General features: G+C 57.9%; 2 protein-coding genes across 12 annotated transcripts in view; both read left to right on the forward strand.

Annotated features, from left to right (window-relative positions):
- The window catches only part of EIF4B (eukaryotic translation initiation factor 4B), a 29538-nt gene extending 23226 nt beyond the window's left edge, over positions 1 to 6312 (forward strand). Inside the window, exons 10-15 of one of the 2 annotated variants that reach the window (XM_008533009.2) lie at positions 751 to 863; positions 2115 to 2328; positions 2856 to 2911; positions 3464 to 3569; positions 3855 to 3927; positions 4227 to 6312. In XM_008533009.2, the coding sequence (XP_008531231.1) occupies positions 751 to 863; positions 2115 to 2328; positions 2856 to 2911; positions 3464 to 3569; positions 3855 to 3927; positions 4227 to 4307 (643 nt within the window). In that variant the 3' untranslated portion in view covers positions 4308 to 6312. The remainder of the gene's footprint in view (positions 1 to 750; positions 864 to 2114; positions 2329 to 2855; positions 2912 to 3463; positions 3570 to 3854; positions 3928 to 4226) is intronic. The other variant, XM_008533010.2, reaches the window with a different exon arrangement.
- Positions 6313 to 7034: 722 nt separating this feature from the next.
- On the forward strand, positions 7035 to 26451 carry TNS2 (tensin 2). Of its 10 annotated transcripts, none has more exons than XM_070621418.1 (30): positions 7035 to 7305; positions 8054 to 8153; positions 14894 to 15002; positions 15451 to 15488; positions 16373 to 16411; positions 16719 to 16757; positions 16913 to 16962; positions 17176 to 17347; positions 17617 to 17667; positions 17957 to 18079; positions 18166 to 18230; positions 19056 to 19139; positions 19670 to 19782; positions 19876 to 19936; positions 20211 to 20286; positions 20538 to 20667; positions 20755 to 20820; positions 20899 to 21012; positions 21181 to 22392; positions 22532 to 22682; positions 22815 to 23407; positions 23511 to 23600; positions 23911 to 24036; positions 24232 to 24324; positions 24446 to 24523; positions 24695 to 24772; positions 25197 to 25365; positions 25438 to 25506; positions 25650 to 25679; positions 25811 to 26451. In XM_070621418.1, the coding sequence occupies exons 2-30, from the start codon at positions 8079 to 8081 to the stop codon at positions 25947 to 25949; spliced, it is 4233 nt and encodes a 1410-aa protein (XP_070477519.1). In that variant the 5' UTR covers positions 7035 to 7305; positions 8054 to 8078; the 3' UTR covers positions 25950 to 26451. The 10 variants fall into 10 exon arrangements, with proteins under 10 accessions (XP_070477519.1, XP_070477521.1, XP_070477518.1 ...); XM_070621416.1 differs by lacking the exons at positions 7035 to 7305; positions 8054 to 8153 and adding exons at positions 12210 to 12256; positions 13016 to 13245; XM_070621420.1 differs by lacking the exons at positions 7035 to 7305; positions 8054 to 8153 and adding an exon at positions 9893 to 10055.
- The last annotated feature ends 75 nt before the right edge of the window (positions 26452 to 26526 follow it).

Here is a 26526-nt window from a genome sequence, read left to right on the forward strand (position 1 = left end):
ACAGTTTTTGAAAGTCCTAGGCTTAACCCACAACAAGTAGAAATTGTGGTATTTTAATACAGGAGACAGCAGATTATGGCCTGTTCTTATAAAGAAAGTTTATCTGGCTGTTTAAGAAAAAGTTTGCAAAACCCCGCTTTAGTATATAGAGTAAAGCCCCACCACGGTGAAGTGAGTGGATTTACCTTTCTCCAAATTACTGGGGATGGAGTAGAGAGAGAACGTTTTCACTTAAGTGCAGGCTGTAAATTATTCTCCATTTGTCTTTACTTGTCTGTATATTGGTTATTTTATCTAAATGTTATTTCAGGGTAGTAAAGTAGTCATTACAAAAGTGTTTATTATTAAAAGGCGGCATTGGATCTAATAGGGTAAATAACAGTGTTCTGAAAAACTAGGCCTAGTTTTGAATGACTTGCAGAATTGTGTTACCAGTAAGGGAGGGCTGTGTTGTAGATCATGTAGGGGAATATTCTTGGCCCTAGCTGATGCTTGCTGAAGTATTTAGAATATTCTTGACCCCACCTGATGCTTGCTGAAGTATTTAGAGCCAAAGTGTCTTAAGGTGTGCAGCTTGCAAATGGTTTGAGGAAGAGACAGACCAGACAGATGCACACACTCACCCACAGGTAAAACAAGCGTGATAAAATAGTAATTAGTAAATGATGGTTCTTGAGGGATCAGCACAGGTGCAAGGTGGCCTTCATTGCGCTGGACATTAATGTATTTTGTTCAATTTCTCTTCTGCAGACACCCAAGCTGGCGAAGTGAAGAAACTCAGGAACGGGAACGGTCGAGGACAGGAAGTGAGTCATCACAGACTGGGCCCTCAGCCCCATCTGGCAGAAGTAAGTCAGACCAGGGTGGGTATCATATTCCTGCCATTTTCCGTAACTTACCCATAAGCAAATTACACGGAGGCTTCAGGATCCTGAATTCCGTCTTGGACTCTTGATTTGGGTGAACACAGACGGATTGAATTTCACATCTCCTGCTCCGAAACACCTAAGAAATGGGCACCAGAAGAGACTAAACTGATCTGTTTATCTTCCACTGAGGAGTGTACTCGACTGTTGGATTGTCTCTTCGTTTTATGACATCTCAGTTTTGCTTGTTCAGAACAGTCATAGTCCTGTAGCTCTCTGTGAGCTGCTCCCAGGGCCAGCCTTTTTTAATGTCAAATATGACCAGAGCAGTGTTCTCGAGCGAAGACACTCTGGTCGTGATTGAATTTACTGATGGTCGCAAGCACAGTTAGTGTCTCAGAAACTGGTTCTGTGGTAACACCTCCCTTCCCTTATTGTGAGCCACTGTTTTTTAGGTTTCTTCTCCCACCTCTAAGTTGATTTGTACTTGAGCATTTCAAAACATGGCTCAAGGCTGAGGTAATATGGAAATTCATCCAAGTGTTATAGAAGTCTTCTGAAAGTTACTCATACTGTACCAGCCTCTTGGTAGCACATGTGCCACTTTTTGTAGCCAGGTAGGAGAGTGATAGCTGGGTTGACTTGTGTATCTGCTTCTGAGGAACATACACTTAACGATGTAGAAAGAATCTGACAGAACAAGTTCCTTTTAAGGAGACATTTAGTGCCCTTTTTTAAAAAAAAAGCCTATGTTCTGTTTTTCATAAATGTATTAATATGAGTGTATCCTGTTTTGTTACTGTGTGTGTGTGTTGAGCTGCTAAGTTGAAGTTGATTGATGGTTCCCGGAGTTTGAGATCTCATCATAGGTCCCCTTAACACACACACACACGTGTTGTTCTCCAAATACAGACATTGTAACACAGAGAATGTAGACAGGCTATAATGCTAAAATAGAGAATACCTACTCATTCCTAGGAAAGATGGGATGGCTATCCTTGGAGAGTGGTTATTTTTCCTATTTCTCTTGGACCAGTAAAACATTTTCTCAAAATGACATTAGGAAACCACTGGTTTAGGGCGAATTTCATCTGTTGGGAGCCAAATTAGGGTCTGTATTTAAGACTAATGGTGGGAAGCAGTAAACTGAGATGTGGACCATTTTGCACTCTGTTGGGATGCTAATGGAAGGCCGTACAATAAGCCTTTTTTCCTGGATGATTTGACCTTCCCACTCTGACTTTACAGATGCACGAAGGAGAGAGAGTGAGAAGTCTCTAGAAAATGAAACACTCAATAAGGAGGAAGACTGTCACTCTCCAACTTCTAAGCCTCCCAAACCTGAACAGCCTCTAAAGGTAATGCCAGCCCCTCCGCCAAAGGAGAATGCTTGGGTGAAGCGAAGTTCCAACCCTCCTGCACGATCTCAGAGTTCAGACACAGAGCAGCAGTCCCCGACAAGGTGAGTCCGCTTGGAAACAGCAGTTGGCCAGCTGTGGGAACTGAGATGCTGCGGCATCATGATGGAGAGTGCCAGACAGGGAGTTGCCCTGATACCGCATCTGAGAAGTTGTGCTGCTTTCCCTGTCTTAGTTCAATTCAGCGGTGTGCTGGAGCTGGCTCACAAGAGCCAAATGTTCAGTTTTCTGGAGTTTTGATAGCTGGTTGATGTCACTTTGGTGACTCAAAATCTACAGACACTGTAAATCAGAACCCGTCGTTGCCACATTTTGACACTGTGGCCTTGGGGTCACTTACTTTAGGATCCTCACTTGTAAATAGAGAATATTATTAACCTCGTGTGACTGTGGCGATTCTGAAGGACATAGCATTTAGTGAGTGTTCAGTTCATTGCTTTCGTCGTCGTCTCTCCCGTATTTTAACGTTAAGTCTGCATTTTGGCTTCTCTGTAAAGCTTAACACTGCACTTGGACGATGCTTGTAAGCTTCCGTGATGAGCTGATGAGTGTGATTACGTTTTCCTTCTAGTGGTGGAGGGAAAGGAATTCCAGCTCAACCATCTGAGGAGGGACCAGCAAGGAAAGGTGAGACCAAAAGGGAAATAGGTTTTTCACCTAGTAGAGACCTGGATTAAAAGCCTATAGAGGAATCGGTAAATAGCGAACTTCGGTGTATTTTGCACCTGTTTTTGTGTTAAAGGTTCTTAGAGTATCTGCCTTTTCTTGCCAGTAGAGGGCAGGAGTGGTCTCTTTTGAGCAAGCATGGAGCCCTGCCCTTTCCTGGTAGAACATTTCTTTGAAAGGGGAAAAAAAAGAATCGGAAGGAAATGAACATGTGAGATCCAGATTAGAAATGTCACCATCTGCAAGGCCAAGGTCACTACACAGCGTCATAGTCCTTATTTCCAGTTTGCTTTTCATGGTGGTGTAAACCCACAGTGGAACTTTTTAGTGGGTCTGGAGTGTGTGTGATGTAGAGGACGTGGGAAGAAGGGCTTAGGAAGGAAGTCTGGGCTGGGGTGAGGTTTCGTTTCTTTCGGTGTACGCGGGCACACTTTTCTCCGGCTTGAGGGAAACCCAGGAGGGAGCGGGGTTATTTCCTTGCCTTCAGTTTATTTTTGGTTTCTGCTCGAGCAGATGAAAGTAAAGTAGACGGGGTGAGTGTCCCAAAAGGCCAAAGTGGGAGCTCCAGCCGTGGTCCAGGAGACGGAGGGAGCAGAGACCACTGGAAGGAGTCAGATAGGTATGTGTGCTCTCGCTCGTCATTTGTAATCCTTCATTGACACTAGGTCCATGTCTCTTTGTAATTAAGAAGTTCTCAGCTCTCTAAGCATTGCCAGACCTCCTCCTGTGAACAAAGTGAAGTCAATCAACATAGGTGGTTAGGATTCTGAGAATCTAGAAATAATAAAATGTCCAGGTAGCAAGGCCTGTTGACTGGAGGTGCTTGTTCAGTGCCTTGCAACTGCTTGTGGGTGTTGGAAGAGTCCTTCCCTAAAGATGCGGTTTTGTGCTCACATCTCTGCAGGAAAGATGGCAAAAAGGATCAAGACTCCCGATCTGCACCTGAGCCAAAGAAACCCGAAGAAAATCCAGCCTCCGTAAGTGTCAAAGGCTGCTCTCACCTTGTCTGCCGCTGAACTGCTCTGTGTCTGGGGCTTCCCAGAGTGGCTGGAAACAAGGCACCGCTGCTTGTGTGACACAGTGAAAGAAACGTGTTTGAGTAGCCACCTTTCACTGTTCTCATCCCTTCTCCAGATGAAAGGTGGAGTCTGACTCCGCTTGGAACGCATGGGCCTCTGGAGCCTTGCCCCCGGCTCCAGAGTCTTGGTTTCCTGTTTCTTGGGTTTTGATGTGAGAATTCAAGGTCTGGGTTACTTATCAATCTTGTCTGTTACAGAAGTTCAGTTCTGCAAGCAAGTATGCTGCTCTCTCCATTGACGGTGAAGACGAAAACGAGGGAGAAGACTACACTGAGTAGACCTTGACAGCCTGTGCTTTCTCCTAGTCTCTCTCCACCCAGGAATTCGAGAGCAAATCAAATCAAACCTCTGTCCAGACAAGACAAAATAAAACTCACCATCTCCTGGAGACCTTTCTTAACTTTTTTTTTTTTTTTAAACACAAAATGAAATTCTTTTGCATGCTGCTGCAGCCTTTAAAGTATTGAACTAATTGGAGAATCGCCATGTAGCCAGAGAGAAAGACGTCCAGCTTTTAACGGAAAAGTGGTGCATTTTTATGACACTCGCAGTGGCCTGTGATTAGTGCCCAGGGGCCTCCGTTTAGCAAAATGGTGACAGTGATGCAACGTCTGGAACCTGGTCGGGCGGTGGGGCAGGTATAAGGAAGAGTGAGATTTCTACCTTTTAATTCTAATTACCCTATTGTGGCATATATGAATTCTCAAAACCTTATCTGAATAAATTTCCCATCCTTGGAAAGGTAGGTTTAGTCTCGAGTTGTTTCAGTCTCCAGGAGGCTGCCAGCCCCTCCTCTTATTTAATTCTGAGTTACTGGAGCCAGCCTAGAGGGAATTCCTTGTTTTTTACCCCCCAGGGGGGTAGCTGGGCATGAGTCTATGGGCCACTAAAGAATGGGACTGCTTGGTGACCAAAATAAGTGGGAAAATCGTGGTTTGAAAAGAAGCTTTGGGGAGGTGATGAATTATTTTGCACGAGTAATAGGGAAAATGGTCTGACCACCAGTGACATGGATGGTTACTTCCTGGAGCAGGAAGTACTTAGGGGTCATGGGAATTCCCGAGTCTTTCATGTGTCCTCATTTTGCCCTTTCCTACATACTGTCCTTTCTGAAAGTTCAGATACATCCACATTCTGGTGAAATCTTGAAGCTTTAAAAATTTAGACTTTCGTCGTTGTCTTACGTTCCTCATGGTACTCTTTCCTGCTACTTCCCCAGAAACAGCTATTTGAGTCACATAGCTGACCTCCGCAGACATTCTGTATCCGCCCCTGGAAGCTGTCAAATGAGGAATCACTGCTTTTCTCAAGCGAATCTTGGCTCCTTCCTGTCTTTTGAGTCTCTCTCCTTCCCTTTATCCATTCCCGCTCCTGCTTCTTTACCCCTTTTACACCTCAGAAAACTAGAATTAGTGGTCCTAGGGGAAGAGTGAGGGTGGATAAATAGGGACAGTTAAATTGGGAGCCTTTCTTACAACCTTGATTGGGGTTATTGTTTGGGGTGTTTTGGGGTTTTTTTTACAAGTTCTCTCCTCTCCACTGAAATCCCACACCAGTGTTTGGATTTATGTGGCCTAGACCTGTGTGTGTGTTTTGGTTTTTTTTAGCTTCCCTTGAGAGAATAAGTGATAATGGAGAGAGCTGTGTAACAAGATCCAGGTTTCTCTTGCAACACAGTAGCTTGCCTGCTGGGATGCACACCTTTGCTGCCAGCTCTGGATGTATCCTTGTGGGCACATTGTGCCTGCAGGGCAGTGACACCTTGGTCTTTTGTTTGCAAGGCCTCCTCCGGTCAGTCCTAGGTTAGACCCTGTCCAGCCACGCGGGGCTGTTGGTGTTTGAGTGCTGCAGCAGTGGGCAGAATGAATCATTTACCCAGTGGACATAAAAGACATACCAAGCGAAGTAACTTTAAATAAATGGCTTGGATTGGCCTAGTAGCTAGGAAGTGACTTTTAGAGATGCCCAAGGTTGAAAGGGTTTTTTTAAGCCATTTGCTGTAGATGATGAAAAGGTAGGGTTTGCCCTCTTCATGTCTACTCCTTCCAAATAGTTGTATCAAGAAATCTTTTTTCCCTACTCCCTACCCTGCTCCCCTTACAACAGAAATGGGGATTTATGTCCCACTCCTCAATACGTGTAAAATTTGTACAAAAATATCTTCTATGAAAATGATTTGTAATCTGTAGACAATACCTGGGAGATGTCTTGAGATGTAAAATCCCATCCTTTGGGTTGTGGGATTTTTTGTTTTCTCCAAATAAATCTGATCTTTAAAGTTCATTTTCATGCTCAAATTCTTTGAAAGTGCGCTCCACGCCCCAACTGCTTTTCGTTGGACTTCCCATCAGCAGTCTGCTGCCCCATCTCAGGTCCCCCAGGCAGCAGGACTGTTCTGTGCAGGTACAGGGCACGGAGTCACGGGGGAATCTGTGTTTAGGGCCAAGCACTGGGGTCTGCATCAGCTCCCCTCCAGCATCTGTGCTCAGTGCTAGCCTTGGATGCCGTTGAGCGAGCTTGCAGCCCATTTCCTCTCCTGGTTACTGGGATGAAATGGGGGCGCGGGCTAAATCCGCGTGTTGAGGCAGTGCCTCCAGGGCCCCCGCCCTCCAGTAGTGCAGGGAGGCGCTGCTGCTTCTGCCGCCGCCGCCGCTGCCACCTCCTGGCTACACCACGCAAGCCGGGCAGAGCTGCGGTTGACAAGCTGCTGTGGGTCACAGTTGAGGCCACTTTTCTCTTAATCATTGCTCAGACTTAGTGGGAATTTTCCAAACAGCTAGGGACAGACTGTTCATTGTTGCAAGCCAGGAAAGAGGTTAGGACTGGTGGCAGAGAATCCTAAAGTTCACAAGGGGGTGGGGCATAGAAAGCCCAGGAAACCAGTCGACAATCTGGGGGACTTGAGCCAAGGGGAAGGGGGAGGAGATAGGAAGGGAGATGGGAGCCTGGTTGCACAAGCGGCTCTCCTGGGCCAACCGCAGCAGCTGCTCTTGTAGTTTCCTGCCAGCAAACTGATCTCCAAGGTTGAGGGATGGGGCTCAGTGCTGTGATGATTCGAAAGCCTGCCCGCCTGGGCCTAGGGAGGGAGGCAAAGGCCCCGGCCAGCAGCGCTCGCTCACTGCGGCTCCACCACAGGAACTAGCCTCACTCCTGTTCTCCAAGCCTTCGTGTCGAGCCCCTCCTCTCGCCATGCAGTACTGAGATCTGGGCAAATGGTGACGGAAAGAGGGAGGACAAAGGTGGAAAAGGCTAACTGGAAAGTTGGGCACAGAAAGGGTAAGGAAGAAGGGACTCCCTGCACTGTGCCCCAAGAGGCTGCTCTAAGTTCAAGGGAAAGGGAGGCGCTGGTAGGATGTGTGCACCCTCTCAGAAGCCCAAGTGCAGAAATGGATCCCAGGACTAGTCGGCCCTGACTGTCACCCCACTGTGAACCTTGAGCTGCCAGATGGATGTAGGCCTGGCATCCTACTTTACAAGGGTCAACTTTACGCTGTTTGGCTCCCGTGTGTCTTCCAGTGCAGATAGCCTCGCTTCCCCTAAACAGAATCAAGCATTAGGCTCGCATCCCAAGGCCCTGAGGCTCCCAGTGAGTGCTGAGGGCGTCACCTCGGCTGCTAAGCTTGCTCGCAGCATCTGGTTTCTCAGGAAGTGGGAGAGCTACACATCTGCTCCTGGGAAACATTATTTCTCAAATGCAACCTTGTTTCTCAGCAACCAGTGGAGCCCCCAGGGCCACAAGTGAAGGGGGGACTCGCCTTCTCTCACCCTCCAGCCTCACCAAAAAGGAGTTTGAAAGAGGGGAGCTGTGCTGCTCCCCGCCCAGCTGTAGCAACCTCCCAGCTGGACAATACATCCTCTGTCCTCAGCCAGGAGATCCGCCTCGGGAGTCAGCTCTGCCCCTTCCCCCGCTCTTCCTGGTTCCCAGCGCCCAGACCCTCCACCGAAGTTCCCCCTGACCCAGTGCTCCTCCAGCCAGGACAGCCCACACCCTCACTGTCCTCCTCCTATGGTCCCCCACCCCAAGGATCTGAGCACACTCGGTCACAGACATGGGATCACCCCAGACAATGGAAGAGGGGGTTCAGCCTTCAGTGCCAAGATGGGCTGCGCTCTGCATAGTCAAGGTAAGAAAACCTGCCTGGAGGGAGGTCAGAGGGTGTGCCTGAATTCATTTCACCTTTGCTAACCGCAGGCTGGCCTGCCTTCCCCTTCCTTTCTGCAGCTCCCGCTGCTTTGAGCTGGTAATGCCCCGCTGGGCCCATGTGCCACCCATGTTTATTTCACACACCCCCCCCCCCCCCCCGAAGCCACCTCCTGTATAATCTTTCACTCTCGCCCTTCCTAATCAGCTTCCCTCCTGCAGCCTCCTTGTCTCCTGGTCCCCACATTGAGAGCAGGAATCAAGTCTGAGCTGGAAGTCCAGCTACCCATCCTATGACCGGCTCCCAATTCCTTGGAATCTCAAGTTCCTCTTAGGGGCAGCAAGACCAGCATGAATGTGAGGCTTTAGCCCTGCCCACTGCTCTGGGATCCAATCAAGTGCCTCCTCTCTTGGTACCTTTAGAGATTGGAACCTACCCCCTTGGGATACACCTTGGAGCCCAGTCAAAGACCCTAATGAACTCTGGGAAGGGCCAGATGTTAAAAGAGCTAGCTCTAGGCTCCAAAGAAATGAGCAAAATTTCATGTCAAATGTATCTCGACTACATAATCAAATCTTGCCAAAATGCCCGGAATGACCTTCAGCCCTGCCCCTTCCCCAGCAGCCTCTGATCCCTGTCACTCTCCTCCCATCTTCTCCAAACTCCTCCCAGCGCCTCCCTACCTCTTCCTTCCCCGCTCCATTCCAACCGCCCAGCCCTTCCTCCAGCCCCCAGGGACTCCCGCTGCTCCAACCTCTAAGACTGCCTGTTGGACACCAACTCAGCCAAGAGCAGTAAGATCCAGGCTCCCCAGTCCGACACGCCCACCCCTTCCAAATGCCAGTCTCTAGGGGACCCATACTGTCGCCAAGTGCTGCTTCACAGCCTCTTCCCTGCCACCAGATTGGAATCAGGCGCTCCACCCCCTGGAAATCAGAACCAGACTTGCGCGGCTTCGCCAAAGGCAAGACAAGCACAGAGAGGACCCAGCTGAGGGATGAGACAGGGAGGGACGGGGGGCCTCAGCGTTGGTGGTATTGGTGCCTCGAGCCGGCTTAGGCATTGAGCCCTGGGCACTGGCTCCTCAGAATCCACCACCACCACCACCACACCCCCCGCCCAGTTTTCATCATGGAAAATCCAGAGGGGAGGGTCGGGGAGGGAGAAAGTTTCAGGAAGTGTTCACTGCTAAAGAACATTGGAGAATCCGGGAATGGGAATCGATTCAGAGCTTCTAGAAAGACATCCCTTCCCTATACCTTCCCCGCCAGGGTGGCACAACTCAGACCAGCCCCGTGGCCATTAGCTCAGTTCCAGGAGGTTGCTATCCAATACCAGACCCAGACGCTGCAAAACACGTGAATGAGGTTAGACCACAGAATGAACTTCCATCTCCATTCGGAAGTCTGGGACTTGAGTTAAATGCGAGAAGACTTTCTTAAGTCTCCTAGGGAGTGGGAATGACAGTCCAGCTCCAAAGCAGTGTGATGGACGGGCTGACTGGAGCTGCTTAGGGGGAGGGGGGTGGGGTTTGAATTCGGCGTGGAGGTCTTCTGCTGTGAGTCCTTTGGGGAGAATAGGTGGCACCCGACAAGTCCCCGTGGGGCAGAGGAACAAGGAAGGGTGTCCAGAGACTTGGGACACAAGTGACATGTAGTATCTTCATCTGACTCTGGCGCCCCAGTGGGTAGGTGGCGCTAGCCCCCACCAGACCAGGCTTCGGGGTCAGGCCCAATCCCAAACACACTCCTGTGGAGTGGCCGTGCTGCCGTCTCTGAGATCGTCCCGGCCCTGTGTTCTCCGCGTCCGCCTCTCTCAATCTCTCCCCATCTCCCCGTCTCTCTGTCTCCGCCAGGCTCTGCGCTCCTCTCCTCTCGGCTCTTTGTAAGCGTGGGTTCGCAGGGGAAGGTGGGGAGGAGAAGCGGGCGCAGGAGGACGACGAGGGGGCGGGGAGCGGGCGGACGTGGGGATTGGAGCGGGGAAGGAGGGAGGGGAGCGCGCGGGAGGGCGGAGAGGGCGGGCGCGGCAGCGGGCCGCGGGCGGGCGGGAGCCCAGGCGAGCGCGGCGCGCCCGCTCCCGCCTCCTGCGCCTCCTCCGCGTGCCTCGGCGCGGGCCGGCGCGATGGGCTGGCCCGGGGGCTCCCCCTGCTGCTGCCCCGCCCCGCCGCGCCCCCGCCCCGCCGGGCGCCCCCCGCAGGTGAGTGGCCGCGCCGCGCCGGGCGGGAGGGCGGCGGCCTGTGCGTCACGGCCGGGGGGCAGTGCCGGGGGCGGGCGCCAGGGGGCGCGGGGCTGCCGGGGCTCGAGGGCCGCGGGGAGCGGAGCGGCGCCCCAGGGCTGCGGCAGGGGCGCGGGGGTCGGGGGTCGGGGGTCGGGCGGGCCGCGGCGAGCAGGGCAGCTGGAGGCCAGGAAGGTGACAGGGGCGGGCGCGGCCCGCGGTCACACGCCGCTCGGGGCCGCCACGCCTCCGCGCGTCCTGCGCGTACACGCCGCCCGGCTGGCGCTGCTCCGGCCCGCCACGCACTCGCTCGCCGCCCTCCGCACGAGGCGCCGCTCCTCGACGGGCACCACCCCCCCAGCCCTCCGCGCGCGGGCCCCGGACCTGGGCGGGAACTGGCGGGGCGAGTGCGTGTGAGGGTTTTCCCTTTCTCCTTCACATCTGGGGAAACCGAGGCAGAGAGCGGGCACAGAGGAGGCTGATGAGGTTCCTGCCCCCCTCCTCAGCCTCTTCTGCTGCTACTCTAGGTTCCCAGATCCCACCGGGCACGCTCATATCCCCCCACCACCAGCCCCCGCCTTCGCTCCCTCTCTCCTTCCCTGGGCCTCACCCCTCCTCCGCGCTCCCGGCCTCTCATCCAACCACAGCTATTTCCAGGAAGGGGGAGTGTGGGTGGAGGGGTTTCTCCAAACAAACCCAAGGCTTTGGAGTGAGAGGGGGCCAGGCTAGGGGAGAGGCTGACAGGCTCTGGAATGTTCCAGGCAGGAGGAGGGCGAGGGTCCTCGGGGGTCTGGCCATGCCTTCCCAGCCCTGCCCGAGGGAGGTACTTTCCTCTTAGCTCTGGCTGAGGGATAAGCACTCTGTCACCTCCATCTTCCCTCAGAGGTGTTCCACTGGGTGGGGAGGGACTCAAAGCCATGCTTCCCTGGCCACCCAACACACAGGTTAGTGCACCCCCCACGAGGAGAACACTGAGGGTCAGAGGATGGTTGGGGACCTGTTGCAGGTGAGGGTGACCGTCAAGTGAAGGGACTTTCAGCCCCTCCGGAGGCAGCAGGAGTAGAAAGAAGCATGCTGGAGGGGTCCTGGTCATGCAAGACGAGCAGAAAAAGGCCACCCCCACCCACCTACCCCACTGCCCCTCCTCCCCCAGTTGCCCACACTGGCCAGGGGCCTAGAATGTCGTGGGACCCAGCCAGGGCCGGTGGGGTGGAAGTGGGCTGCGGAGCCACTGCCCTCTCCAGTTACAGCCCAGGGGCCCAGTCTTTGCCACACAGATGGTCCTCTGGCCAAGGTACTCTGGGGACAGACTTCCTGACCTGGAAGGAGAATCAGGCCTTCAAAGGAGAAGAAGCCTCAGCCCAGGCAGGTCCAGGGAAGAGCTGAGTGGGCTCCCATCAGGGGGCTCATCCCAGAGAAGGCAGGATTAGACCAGCCCCAGGGGCAAGAGGGCAGAAGAGGGACCTCTGAGGACCTGGTGGGAGAAGCCAGAGCTGGGGGAGTTGCCTGAGCTCTGGGACATTCAGTAAATGCCATGCAAACCAGGGGGGGCATGTTTACACATTCTTTCAAGTGACAGCTCCGGTTGGGGTGGGGGGAGGCTGCTGTCCAAGGCTTGAGGCCGAGGACCCCCAGGCCATTAACCCCTTATACTTTTGGAAGATTACTGCCCCCCCTCCCCCCCTTCCCAAGGCCCCAGTCCACCTCCTTCCCTTGCCTCCCGGGACAGGAAGTTGGCCATGTTCCCAGGAGGGAGGCAAGAGGCCCATGGAGGGGGGGTGGAGTATGTGTTGGGAGGGGGCCTCTGGTCCAGTCCTCAGACCCTGTGACAGCTGCTGAGGAAGGAGGGCAGAGCTGGGAGAGCCATGAAGGTAGTCCTCAGGCTTCGGTGGCAGGGAGGGAGAGGGCCCCAGCCCTAGGGCCTGGGGTGGGGGCCAAGTGGGGGCTCGAAAGAGGGGCTGGGCATCTGAGGTCTGGCTAAAACCAGCCCAGGGAAGGGGTGAGCGGAGACTGGGTCAGGAGCAGAGCAGCTGGGGGCTGCAGGAGGAGGGCCTCCCATGCCTTGAGCTGGGGCGGGGGAATGGATCACTCCTGTGGGCAGAGCATTCCTCCGCTGGAATCTGGCCCTTCGGTGTGTAGGGGGTGGGAGGCAGTGCATGGTTTCCTTTTTCTACTTCACAACTGGTGAAACTGAGGCAGGATGCTGGCCCTCAGGATGCACTCCAGATCCTGGGCTGGCCGGGGTAGCGATTCCCAGCTCCCCCTCCCTCCCCACTGGAAGTCCCCAGAGAGCCTGAGGGTTCAGGCTGGAAGGCTGGCCTGGCCAGGGACACGGTGTTCCCCACTGGCCCTTGAGCCCTGCCCTAAGACCTAAATTCCCACCCCGCCCCTGCCCCGCCCCACCGGGGGCTGGATCTCAGGATCCCTATAGATCCCTGGATGGGTTGGATCCCTGGGCAGGGGCAGCTCCAGAGCAGGGGGTGGGGTTAGAGGGCAAAAGATCCTGGGCTGACACTCCCAGCAGGGTAGATCCTGGGAATCTGATCTCCTGGCCTCCCCCACCCACCCCCCCCCCACTTCCTGGAGCAGCGACCTGCCCCCTTCCCGCCTGCACTCCCCTCCACTTCCAGGGCTGGGCTGCTCCTCACACCAGCCAGACAGCCTGCCCTCCACCCAGGGGAAGCGGCTGCCTCCGCCAGGCCGCTTCCAGGAAGCCCCGGGCCAGGCCCCAGCATTGTTCGGGCCCCGCGGCCAGCACCCCAGCCAGCCGTGGAGGCCGGACACCATGAAGTCCAGCGGCCCCGTGGAGAGGCTGCTCAGAGCTCTGGGGAGGAGGGACAGCAGCCGGGCCACCAGCAGGGTAGGAGTGCCCGCCGCTGGGCAGAGGAGGGGCAGGGGTGGAGGTGTGGGTAGTGGGGGAGGGGGCCAGGATGCAGGCCAGGCCCTTTTCTCAATTCCAGCTTCCTCAGTCTTCTCCCCCTGGCCCCCATCCCTTCTTACTCTGCCCCTTTGGGGTGTCCAGGGCTGTGGCATGAGGCAGCAAAAGTTTGGGTTAAAGCAAGACCTGCTGTCCGTTTTAGCAACTCTGTCACCTTCCCTGCCCTAGTCCAGGCCAAGCCTGGGGCTCCTGGCCCCCGAACCTGTGCCCAGATATACTTCATTGTAGGACCTTTCCAGGTACTGTCCTGGAGCCCCAGGGCAGGGCTAAGAGATCAGGCCTTTCCCTGAGCCGAGGAGTTGGGAGGAAATGGGGTGGGGGTGGCAAAGGAAGGGAGGGAGGTGGCCAGGTCCCAGGAGTGCTTTAGACACGGGGCTCTGCTTTCCACTGACATCAGCTGTGTGTGCTGTTAATTCTAGAATGCACCCGAGTCTCCTAGTGGGTCTGGCAAGGTTGGTCCAGCCAGGTTGGTCCAGCCCAGGGGTTCAGGTTGGGTTTAATCCAGCTGCTTTGGGGGCAGCCAAGAGACCAGAGGTGCTGCCTGGGGCCCATCAGTCCCTTTCCCCACATTTTCTCACTTTACCCCCGAAAAAGCAGTTCAGGGCAACATGAGGCAATACCATGGAAGTGGGGAGGCAGGAACTTGGACTCCAGAGGAGAAAAATGGGTAAGAGAGAGGAAGAGGAGGAGGCAAATGGTCCCCAGAGGAAAGGAGGAGTGAACCCACAGTGGGAGGGATGGGTCTGAGGTAGGCCTAGGCCTAAAGGGGGCATCCCAGCCTCCTGCCTCACTGGACGGCTGGGTGGGGAGGGGCCCAACAGAGCAGGTGGTCTACCCCCTTCCCAATTCAATTCTGGAATCCCGCTTGAACCTCCTCGAGTGACTCGCTATAGCCAGAAGTAGCACGGTGGCTCAGTACTGCCCCAGGGTGCTGCCTCTGTCTGCCTCCCTCCAGCACTGTGGCCCCTCCTTACACTGTTGCCACCCGCGCCTCAATGCACAATGAGTAAACATGTTGTTCTGACACGGGGGCCGGGGGGGGGGCGGGGGGGGCGGCACGTCAGCTGCCTGGAGCGTGGGGCCGGACGGCGGGAGCCAGGGCGGCAGGACCGGCTGAGGCCACTCCGGCCGGGTCAGTCTGGTGCTGCATGACCGACATCCTGCATTCACGTCTGCACGCAGGCCTCCATCTGGGGACGGCAGGGTGGGAGGAGGAACAGGCCTCACAGAGGACAGGCAGAGAGCACCCTGCACCAGGAGGAAGACTCTAGGGTTTGGGGTGGCAGTGACCACAAGGTGTCACACACCAGGGCCACGCGAGGGGCCTCAGTGATCCCTTGGGGAGGAGCTGACCCAGCTAGGGTGACGCAAGGGGCCAGATTGCATACACTGTCGAGGACAGGTCCTGCCAGTGCCCGGAAACAGCTGTGGCCAAGTGCGTACTACGAGTGAGGGGCTTTATGAGGAGAGAGGAAGGAAGAAACTAGTGAGGTGCTAAGGCCCTAAGCCAGTCCCAGAAATGGGCCCAGTGGGAACTGACACCTCTGTCTGTCTGTCCCTCCACCCCTAGCCTAGGAAAGCCGAGCCACATAGCTTCCGGGAGAAGGTATTCCGGAAGAAACCGCCGGTCTGCGCAGTGTGTAAGGTGACCATCGATGGGACAGGCGTCTCGTGCAGAGGTAAGACGCCCTGTCCTGTGACTCAGAGCCTCCAGCCAGTGCCACTGTGCTCCACAACTGCGGCGGGCCAGCTCAGAGGACATAACCTGTAATGTGCATGCTGCCGGTGGACAGGGCGACAGGGGCGCCAAGAGGCAGCCACCTTCTCTACCAACAGCCCTTCCTCCCCATGGCAAACAGCCCCAGCAACCCAGGAGACCCAATACTCTCCACAGCCTACCCACCCTGACCTGTGGCTGGGGGCTTCCCTCCTTCCCTTCCTCCTCACCCCCACCCACCCTGGAACATGACCTCTGGCTCCCTCCCTCCCTGGCCTGGGCAGTAGTACCCCACTGCCATATGCCTCCCTTGAACTCTGGTTCCAGGGCCTGGGGAGATGGGAGGAGCCTACCCCTTCTGCCCCTAAGAGGCTCCTGCTAACCCCTCTCCCCACCTCATTCTCCTCTAGTCTGCAAGGTGGCGACACACAGAAAATGTGAAGCAAAGGTGGGTACCTGATGGGGGGAGGGGGACTGGGTCCCTTCCTCCTGTGAAACAGGTTCTCCAGCCACACTAGCATCAAGCCCCACCCCTCTCATCACTGGGGAACCCCAGCTTGGGTAGGAGAGGGTGCTGTACTGGGCCCTTTAAGAACCACCCTACTCCACCCCCTGGAGGGCTGGCCCAGGCGGGTGGACAGCAAGACGGCGTTTGTCTTGGTGCTGTGCCCAGGCTGCAGCTGGCGAGAGGATGGGGGGTGGGGAAGAGGAGGAGAATGAGGAGGAGGAAGGGTGGGGTGGGTGGGTGGGGGAGCAGGACTTGAGAGACTGGGCAGCCGGATGGGCTGTGCCTTCTCCCTGGGGAAGGGTCCTCAGGATGCCAGAGTGGGTCTGGTCCTGGGCCCTGGAAAGGCTGGGCAGAGGTGCCAGCTGTAGATAGTACCCACTGTGCACTGGGAACCTGAGACAGCCCCATCTCGGAGGAGGTGCCCTGGTCCTCCTCCTGCAGTGCGGGGGGTCCCAGGGCCTCGGAACTGGCTTGGGGGAGCAGTGTGCCCAGGGGCGGGGTCTCCCAGTGAAAGAGGCCAGTGTCCGTCCCTGGCCATGGGCTGCCTGCATGGCTCTATATATAACTCCTGCTCTGCAGCTGGATGAATGGGGGTCTGTGTGGGCAGGGGGCTGGGAGCCAAGAGCAACAAGTTGGGGGCCCGGGGTGGGGGACTGAGAGGCTGGAGGGAGGCTCCCTTAAATAGAGGAACCTCAGCTGGATCCTGCGCCCATCTGCTGACAGCCCCTCCACCATCTTGCTGAAGCTGAGGGGCGGCCCCATCCTCAAGCGCGGGAGAGCCCATTTCACTAGGAGCTCAGCCCCTCACTCGGGTCTCCTTCCAGGTGACTTCATCCTGTCAGGCCTTGCCTCCTGTGGAGCTGGTGAGTGTGCTCTGGGATGGGTGAGGGAGGAAGGAACCTGGCTGCAGTGTCCAGAGGTCTGGTGGCCACATAGAGGGCCCCCAGGAGGTGTCCTTGAATGGACTGCTGTGGGTATTGGGCATCCAGAGGGATGGCATCCAGAGGAGAGGGAAAAAAATGCCTGAGCCCTGTGCTCTTCCTGTTCTTTTGGGCCTGCTGGGGGCTAGGACTCCTCACAGGGCCCCTGGCATGCCCTCTCTCTACCTCCAGGCTGACTGGTCCTTGCCCTGCCCTAACCACTCCCTTTTCCTCCCGCGTCGCCCTCTAGCGGAGAAACACGGCCCCCGTGAGGCGCATAGAGCACCTGGTAAGGTGCTGCTGGAGGAGGGGCGGAAGCGGGTGGCTCTGGGAGTGAGAACCTAGGTTTCTTCAGAGGACAGAAGTTCATGGAAACTTCTGGAGCGGGGAGCCTAGAGTGAGGCTACCGAAAGAGACGTTCACACACGGTTTCTCATCCACCAGGGATCCACCAAGTCTCTTAACCACTCAAAGCAGCGCAGCACCCTGCCCAGGTAAGTGGGCGCGGGGGTGGTCCCACCGGAGCCCTTTCCGATGGCCACACACCTCAGCCCAGGGCAGTGCCCCCCAACAAAGTTCTCCGGGCAGCCCCACGCCCCCCCAGCAGTCCCGCCCACCTCAGGACCCCAGAGGCCTCCCCTGCAGTCGGCCGGACGCCCTTCCATCACACTGGCCCCCTCGGGTGCCCGGCCTGCGTTCCTTCCCAGGAGCTTCAGCCTGGACCCGCTCATGGAGCGCCGCTGGGACCTGGACCTCACCTACGTGACCGAGCGGATCCTGGCGGCCGCCTTCCCCGCGCGGCCGGACGAGCAGCGACACCGGGGCCACCTGCGCGAGCTGGCTCACGTGCTGCAGTCCAAGCACCGCGACAAGTACCTGGTGAGGGGCGGGGCCTGCCTCAGCCAGCCAATGAGAGGGCTGGGAGCTCCAGGTGGGCCGGGCTGCTCCCTGACGTCAAGCCCGCGGGGGCGGGGCCGGAGCCGGCAGGGAAGGCGGTGGGCTGGGCCGTCACAGCGGGACCGGTCCTTAGCAACCTACTCATTCTGGAGGAAGACTTAGTTAGGGTCGCAGCGAGTGACGCCACCTCCACGCGCCAGCGCGCCTCGCTGCCTGAGGTCACTGCATCTAAAGCCCCCCTTTACTTGCAGCTTTTCAACCTTTCAGAGAAAAGACATGACCTGACCCGCCTAAACCCCAAGGTAAGGGCGATTAAAGCCGTGAAACCGACCCACCCGCACCCAGAAGCCCCCGGCCTTCTGGTTGTTATTAGTAGCAGTTGGCATCTAATTCACACTTAAGCACTTTCCCCTATGACGTGGCACTTGAGACACCCATTGTACGGGTGAGGAAAGTGTTGAGACTGTCGTAGACAAGCAACAGGCCCCTGACCTTGCCCCTAGACTCCTACACCCTGTCCCTCTTCCACCCCTACCCACCTCTCTTCGTTCGTGGCCCCCACCCTGACTTCCACCCCTGCACTCCCCCCAGGTCCAGGACTTCGGCTGGCCTGAGCTGCATGCGCCCCCCCTGGACAAGCTGTGCTCCATCTGCAAAGCCATGGAGATGTGGCTCAGTGCTGACCCGCAGCACGTGGTCGTCCTATACTGCAAGGTGGGCTGGGACCTCGGGTTCGCAGGGCTGGGGTGCCCTCAGCTTGGGACCCCAGCAGGCTCTCCATCCCTGTCTCCTATCCTCAGGGGAGCAAGGGCAAGCTCGGGGTCATCGTCTCTGCCTACATGCACTACAGCAAGATCTCTGCAGGGTGAGGCTCCCCGGCCCTGAGTGGCCCCTTCCCCCGTGGCCCTTCCTCCAGCTCACCCTTGATGAGCCCCTCTCCCCTGACGCCCATGTCTGTGTGCAGAGAGCCGTTTACTATAAACTTGACCTCTCCACTTCCTTTTCTCCCTTGTGTGCCACCACGGTTCCCAGCAGATGATCTGTGGTAGTTTCCTAGGACTGCTGCGACAGAGTGCCGTAAACTCAGTGGCTAAGACAACAGAAATGTACTGTCCCAGCTCTGGAGGCTAGAAGTGTAAAACTGAGGTGTCCACAGGGCCGCGCTGCCGCAGAGACTCTGAGTGGCATCCTTCCGGGCCTCTTTCTGGCTTCTGGTGGTAGCCAGCCGCCCTTGGTGCTCCTTGGCTTGCAGGGGCAGCACTCCAGTCTCTGCCTCTGTCGTCACATGGCCTTCCTGTGTGTCTGTGTGTCTGTGTCTCTTCTCTTCTTCTAAGGACACCAATCCTCTTGGATTAAGGGCCCACCCTACTCCAGTATAACATCTTAACTAATTACATCTGCAGCGACCCTATTTCCAAATAAGGTCACATTCTGAGGTACATATCTTTTGGGGGGACACAATTCAAACCATAACATGGTCTTACTGTCCCATTTTCCAGAGGAGAAAACTAAAACTCAGGGAACAATTGCCTGAGGTCCAGCAACTAGTGAAGTGACCATCTGTGGGATTTCTAGTTCTCTTGACCACGGCTCAGGGCTTCCTCTAGACGTGGGGGATCGCACCTCTTCCCCCTCCCCTGGGGCTCAGGGATGGGAGGCCAGAATGGAGACCAGCCCTTGATCTCCCCAGGGCAGACCAGGCACTGGCTACTCTTACCATGCGCAAGTTCTGCGAGGACAAGGTGGCCGCGGAGCTGCAGCCGTCCCAGCGCCGGTGAGCAGCCCGGGTCGGGTGGACCTCCATGGCTTCCAGGGCCCAGGCCTGCTCCTTCATGCAGCACCTGACCGGAGCACCTCCCGTGTGCCAGGGCACTGTGGTGCTGAGAATTCAGGCCAAACAACTTCCCTGCTCTCATGGAGCTTACATTCTAGCGGGGAGAAGCAATAAACCTGTGGAGAAGTAGACAAGATCATTCTGGATGGTGCTATGAAGAACATAAAGCTGAGTCTTGTGGTGAAGAGAGACTTGCAGAACAGTCAGGGCCACCTCGATAACGTGAGGCAGAGATCTAGGGGGTGAGCATTCCGGGCAGTGGGGGCAGCAAGTACAAAATCTTTGAGGCAGCAAGAAGGATGGAGGTTAGAAGCAAGGAAGAACTTTCTGGTGAGCTGGAAGATGGGGAGGAAGTGCTGAGGAGAAGGGCAGGCCTTCCAAGGGTGGGTAGAGGTGTGCATGGTTGAAATGATACAAGGGGACCTCCAGAGGAAGGAGCTTATGTTCTCCTTGACATGCCCCCGCCCCAGGTATATCAACTACTTCAGTGGTTTGCTGTCCGGCTCCATCAGAATGAACAGCAGCCCTCTCTTCCTGCACTATGTGCTTGTGCCCATGCTTCCAGCCTTTGAACCTGGCACAGGTGAGCCCACCTGGGATGTACTCCAGGGGGAGGGCTGTGCCCCACCCCCTCCGCTCACCACCCCTCTGTGCCTTCTGCTTCTTGCCCCGCCAGGCTTCCAGCCCTTCCTCAAGATCTACCAGTCCATGCAGCTTGTCTACACCTCTGGAATCTAGTGAGTGCTCTTCCCAGGCCCCTGCTCCCCTGGAGCCCTGCTCCCTGGGTCCCTGCTTCTCCAACCTTCCTGACACCTGAGCCTCCAGCTCCAGCCACTGCCCCTGAAACTAATACCGTTATGGAGTCCACTGTACAGATGGGGAAGCTGCTGCTCAGCTAACGGTCTCTCACTCAGGGCTCGGACTCTGGTCTCCCGACTCCCTCCTGCTTCTGCATGCCCACCCCCCAGCCTGAGTGCCTGATTCAGCTCTGCCTTCTCCTCTCTTCCACAGTCACATTGCAGGCCCTGGTCCCCAGCAGCTTTGTATCAGCCTGGAGCCAGCCCTCCTCCTCAAAGGCGACGTCATGGTGAGAGGGCCTGAACAACAAGGAGGGTCCTGGGGGTGAGGCCGGGGCTGGCAGTGTATCTTGCCAGCACAGGCGCTTGTGAGTCATCAATTCAAGGCAGACTGGTGGGGAAAAAGGGAGTCCCCTAGATGGGGGCCACCTTGAAGTCGAGACAGGGTGGAGCTGTGGCCAGACAGTCCCCAAGATAGAAGCACAGAGGAGGCGTAAGTGGACATGAGGGCCTGACCCCCAGTCTCTCTCCCCTTCCCCAGGTGACCTGCTATCACAAGAGTGGCCGGGGGACAGACCGGACCCTTGTGTTCCGAGTCCAGTTCCACACATGCACCATCCACGGGCCACGGCTCACCTTTACCAAGGACCAGCTGGACGAGGCCTGGACCGGTGAGTGGGAGACAAGTGGCATTGGGGCTGGACCCAGATGAGGGCAGGCAGGCGGGGGCCTGACCCCTCACTGTCCACTCCCTGCAGATGAGAGGGTCCCCTTCCAAGCCGCGGTGGAGTTCGTCTTCTCCTCCAGCCCCGAGAATATCAAAGGTAAGAGTAGGTCTTGCGCTCGGGGCTGACAGCCAGCTGTCTCTCCCTGCTCCTCAACCCCTGGCCACCTTTCCACAGGCCACACCCCACGGAATGACCCCTCGGTCACCGTGGACTACAATACCGCAGAGCCCGCTGTGCGCTGGGACTCTTACGAGAACTTCAACCAGCACCACGAGGACAGTGTGGATGGTGTGTACGGCAGGCCCAGGCTGGTGGGAGGTGTCGGCTTGGGGGGCGCACTCCTGCCTCCCCAGAGACCTGCCCTGACGTGGAGTCTCCAGCCCTGTCCCTTCTCGCTAACTCTCTCTCTCTCTCCTTTCCCCTGCCTGCCCTCCCTCCCTGATCCTCTGCTCTCAGGCTCCCTGACCCACACCCAGGGCCCCCTGGATGGCAGTCCTTATGCCCAGGTGCAGCGGGGCCCCCGTCAGACCCCGCCAGCGCCCTCTCCAGAGCCACCCCCACCCCCCATGCTCTCAGTCAGCAGTGACTCTGGCCATTCATCCACACTGACCACGGAGCCCACCGCCGAGTCCCCTGGCCGGCCACCCCCGACGGCCGCTGAGCGGCAGGAGCTGGACCGCCTCCTGGGAGGCTGTGGAGTGGCCAGCGGGGGCCGGGGAGCTGGACGTGAGACCGCCATCCTGGATGACGAGGAGCAGCCCCCCACGGCCGGAGGCCCCCCGCTCGGAATGTATTCGGGCCACCGACCCGGCCTCAGCCGCCACTGCTCCTGCCGCCAGGGCTACCGGGAAGGCTGCGGGGTCCCCAATGGGGGCTACTACCGACCAGAGGGAACCCTGGAGAGGCGGCGGCTGGCGTACGGGGGCTATGAGGGGCACCCCCAGGGCTACACCGAGCCCTCAGTGGAGAAGAGGCGCCTCTGCCGATCGCTGTCCGAGGGGCCGCACCCCTACCTGCCAGAGCTGGGGAAACCGGCCAATGGGGACTGTGGCTACCGCGCCGCCGGCTACCGGGAGGTGGTGATCCTGGAGGACCCCGGGCTGCCTGCCCTCTGCTCATGCCCCGCCTGTGAGGAGAAGCTGGCGCTGCCCACGGCCGCCCTGTATGGGCTGCGGCTGGAGAGGGAGGCTGGAGAGGGGTGGGTGAGCGAGGCCAGCAAGCCCCTTCTGCACCCGATGCGGCCCGGGCACCCCCTGCCTCTGCTGGTGCCCGCCTGTGGGCATCACCACGCCCCTGTGCCTGACTACAGCTGCCTGAAGCCACCCAAGGCGGGCGAGGAGAGGCATGAGGGCTGCCCCTGCGCCGGGTGCCCTGAAGGCAGGTATGGACATCCGGGATACCCTGCCCTGGTGACGTACAGCTATGGAGGAGCAGTGCCCAGTTACTGCCCAGCCTATGGCCGGGTGCCTCACAGCTGTGGGGCTCCAGGCGAGGGCAGAGGGTATCCCAGCCCTGGTGCCCACTCTCCACGGGCTGGCTCCATTTCTCCGGGTGGCCCACCCTCCCCACAATCCAGGAAGCTGAGCTACGAGATCCCGGCAGAGGAGGGAGGGGACAGGTATCCACTGCCTGGACACCTGGCCCCAGCAGGACCCTTGACATCTGCAGGTGAGGGGCACTGGGGTGGGGAGTGCCCAGGGCAGAGGAGGGTTCTAGAAGATGGTGGTGAAGGCACAGAGTGAGAAAGAGCTGAGCCAGACAGAAAGCCTGTTCCAGCTCACAGCCCCTCCTCTCCCCTTCCCTGCAGAGTCGCCTGAGCCAGTCTCCTGGAGGGAGGGCCCCAGCGGGCACAGTACCCTGCCTCGGTCTCCCCGAGACGCCCAGTGCAGTGCCTCTTCAGAGTTGTCTGGTCCCTCCACGCCCCTGCACACCAGCAGCCCAGTCCAGGGCAAGGAGAGGTATGCAGAGGGGCCGTGGCTGCCCGGGCACCTCCTCATCCAAGCAGACACGACAGGGAAGGCTGGGGGCGGGAGACGGCTCACAGCGGGGGCTCTGCGGCCCTGCTGACCACCTGCCCTCCCACCCCACAGTGCCCAAAGGCAGGACACCAGGTCCCCCACCTTGGCGCCCACTCAGAGACTGAGTCCTGGAGAGGCCTTGCCACCTGTTTCCCAGGGAGGCACTGAAAAGGCTCCTGAGCTGCCAGCAAGAAGTGGGCTTGAGCCTCCGACCCCTAGCCCCTTCTCCTCGACCTCCCCGCCCAGCTCACCCAGTGACTGGCCTCAGGAGAGGAGCCCAGGAGGCCGCTCAGACAGTGCTAGTCCAAGGGGCCATGTGCCCACCACGCTGCCCGGCCTGCGCCATGCCCCCTGGCAGGGCCTTCGAGACCCGCCAGATAGCCCGGATGGGTCCCCCCTCACCCCTGTGCCTACCCAGATGCCCTGGCTTGTGGCCAGCCCGGAGCCACCTCAGAGCTCACCCACACCTGCCTTCCCCCTGGCTGCATCCTATGACATCAGTGGCCCCACCCAGCCCCCACTTCCCGAGAAACGCCACCTGCCGGGACCTGGGCAACAGCCAGGAGGACCCTGGGGCCCAGAGCAGGCATCACCACCAGCCAGAGGCACCAGTCATCATGTCACCTTCGCACCTCTGCTCCCGGATAACGTCCCCCAACCCCCAGGTATAAAGGCCTTGAGAGAGGTGGGGCCACCTTGCGAGAACCCAAGGGTGTGATGTGGGGACAGGGGAGCCCTGGGGCCAAGCTCAGTTCCTCCCTGTCCTAGAGCCCCATGTGCAAGAGAGCCAGAGCAACGTCAAGTTTGTCCAGGATACGTCCAAGTTCTGGTACAAGCCACACCTGTCCCGTGACCAAGGTGAGATGCCAGCCTGCCCTGCCCTCGGGGCTCTGCAGTCCCACCTTGCAGCCGATGCCCTTGGTGCCTCCTCTGTCCCAGCGGGTTTACTCTGGGCTGGCCTCTCAGTAGCAGGCGATTCTGGGCTTTGGGCCTAAGGAGGTTTAGACTCAACATTGTCAATGCCCTGTTAACTCTAAAGTTCTGTCCCCAGATGCCCAACACTGCCATAGCTGTTAGGGCGACAGGCCTGGGGAACTGGGGAGCAGAGCAGCAGGGCCACATGGGGTCAGTCTGCCACTCTGACAACTTTTCCTCCCACCTCCCCCAGCCATCGCCCTGCTGAAGGACAAGGACCCTGGGGCCTTCCTGATCAGGGACAGTCATTCATTCCAAGGAGCCTACGGGCTGGCCCTCAAGGTGGCTACACCCCCACCCAGCGCCCAGCCCTGGAAAGGTACAGAATGCCCCAACTTGAGGGAGCAGGCGGGTGGCATGGGGGCTGGTACCAGAGGCAGGACAAGGCGAGTGGGCCATGTCACTTCTTGGTGGGGAGGGGCAGGAAGTGACTCTCCTGCTCTGGAAAGAATCCCAGCAGGGGAGAAGGCAGGAACCTAGAATCTGATAAAGTCTTCCTCTCCCCTCCTCTCAGGGGACCCACTGGAACAGTTGGTCCGCCATTTTCTCATTGAGACTGGGCCCAAAGGGGTGAAGATCAAGGGCTGTCCCAGTGAGCCCTACTTTGGTGAGAAGCAGGGCCCGGGGACGCTACCCGGGGTTGGTTTAGGGAGGCCAAGGGATCTCAGGGGGTGCAGGGGAAGCAGGAGACATCCCTGGGCCCCTCTGGACTCCCCCTGTCCCTGCAGGCAGCCTGTCCGCCCTGGTCTCCCAGCACTCCATCTCCCCGCTGTCCCTGCCCTGCTGCCTGCGCATCCCCAGCAAAGGTGGGTGTCCAGGAATCTGTCCTCCCCTCCGCTCCCCACCTGCAGCCAAGGCAGAAGGTCGGGGGTCCTGGCTCCCGGCCTGCCTCCGCTTGCAATGGGAGAGGGAGTTCTCCAGCTCCTAGGGATTGCCACTCCCTGCTGACCTTCCCTCTTGGCCCTGCTTTCCCTCAGATCCCCTGGAGGAGACCCCAGAGGCCCCGGTGCCCACCAACATGAGCACGGCGGCAGACCTCCTGCGTCAGGGCGCAGGTGGGGCCTCTCCCCCCGCCCTCCGGGCACCAAGTGGGGCATTGCAGATACAGGCTTGGGGCACTGAAAGGCCTGGGCGTGGGCAGGCCCTGACACGGGCATTTAACCCATGAAGGCAGGGGGAGCCCCATGTTTGTAGGGGGTGGGCACGGGGTCCTGTCTGGGTTCTCCAAGTCTTACAAATCACGGCGGCGGGGAGACTTGTTGGTAGGCCGGTTCTCAGGCCGCTTTCCAGCATTTCTGACTATAGATCTGGGGGAGCCAGAATCTGCCTTTGTAACAAGTTACCCACGTGACTCTAATGCGTTTCGAGCAGCACTGGCCAGGGAAAGTGCAAGAGCTGGTCGGGGGCGACTAGGAGGAGATGGAGATCTGGGGGCTGGTAGAGCCAGTGCTCCCCTCTGACCCACTTATTGCCCCACAGCCTGCAGCGTGCTCTACCTGACCTCAGTGGAGACAGAGTCACTGACAGGCCCCCAAGCTGTGGCCCGGGCCAGCTCTGCAGCTCTGAGCTGTAGCCCCCGCCCAACCCCAGCTGTTGTCCACTTCAAGGTCTCAGCCCAGGGCATTACGCTGACAGACAACCAAAGGAAGTGAGTATGTGCAGTTAGGCCCTGAGGGGCCCCAATTTCTGGGTGTGACTTTCCCTACCCTCCTTCTCGCAGGCTCTTCTTTCGCCGCCATTATCCAGTGAACAGCATCACCTTCTCCAGCACTGACCCTCAGGACCGGAGGTGACCCTCCCTCCCACCCCTTTCCTCCCACAGCCCTGTGGTCCCATCAGTCCCCAGACCAGAGAGCCCCAGCCCCAGCCCCAGCCCCTCCTTCAGGAGCCGTCCCCGGGGAACATTCCCTCACAGTTCTTCTCCTTCTGCAGATGGACCAACCCCGACGGGACCACCTCCAAGTAAGCCTCCCCACCAGCACAGTCTCCTCCCTCTGAGGGATCGAAGCGTCTCCTTCCTCCCCAGCCCTGACTTTGCGGTCCATTGTGGAAGGAATGCTACACCCCTCCTAACCCTGGCTTTGTCCCCCTAGGATCTTTGGTTTCGTGGCCAAGAAGCCAGGAAGCCCCTGGGAGAATGTGTGTCACCTCTTTGCAGAGCTTGACCCAGATCAGCCTGCAGGCGCCATTGTCACCTTCATCACCAAAGTTCTACTGGGCCAGAGAAAATGAAGGCAGGCCACCAGCTCAGAGCTCACATCAACACTGCGCCCCTCCCAGCACCACACAGCCCTCACTTCCCCTGGCCTGGACCCAGGAGATGCAGGAGCCAGCCCCCTCCCTTAGGAACGGGGAGTGGGCATCAGCCTGGGACACTGCTCTCCTTCCCCGCCCCCAGCCTGCTAAGCTAAGTGGACAGGCCCATGGGTGACCTTGCACGTGAGCAGATGGCAGAGATGGGCATGTGAAGGGTGAGGAGGCAGCAGCACTTGAGCCCTGGAGGGGATCAGGACAGCCCCACCTGCAGGAGAACATCAGCCCTGGAGGGGAACAGCCCTGCCAGCTCCACCCGGCTGCAGGGCCCAGCACGGCAGTGGGAGGGGAGAGGTGTAGGGAGCAAGGAGCTCCCTCCTCTGCCTCCCCCTCTGAACAGAGAGATCAGAGTGGGATCACATGAAAAGGGGGGGGAAAGAGTCTATTTTTGTCTAATAATAAAGAATTTCTATAAGGTTGAGTTGGAGTTGGGTCATGCCTTGTTCACAGGAAGGTCAAAGCGTCATGGGTCCATGGAACATACCCAGTCCCCAGC

This window comes from Equus przewalskii, chromosome 5 (genome assembly GCF_037783145.1).
Source record: "Equus przewalskii isolate Varuska chromosome 5, EquPr2, whole genome shotgun sequence".
NCBI classification, from domain to species: Eukaryota; Metazoa; Chordata; class Mammalia; order Perissodactyla; family Equidae; genus Equus; species Equus przewalskii.

Coding starts and splice junctions, on each gene's coding strand:
- TNS2 (XM_070621418.1), top strand. CDS start 8,079: ATGGGATCACCCCAGACAATGGAAGAGGGGGTTCAGCCTTCAGTGCCA. Junction 22,683..22,814: donor CCAGTCCAGGGCAAGGAGAG/GTATGCAGAGGG, acceptor CCCACCCCACAG/TGCCCAAAGGCAGGACACCA. Junction 24,325..24,445: donor TCCCAGTGAGCCCTACTTTG/GTGAGAAGCAGG, acceptor CTGTCCCTGCAG/GCAGCCTGTCCGCCCTGGTC.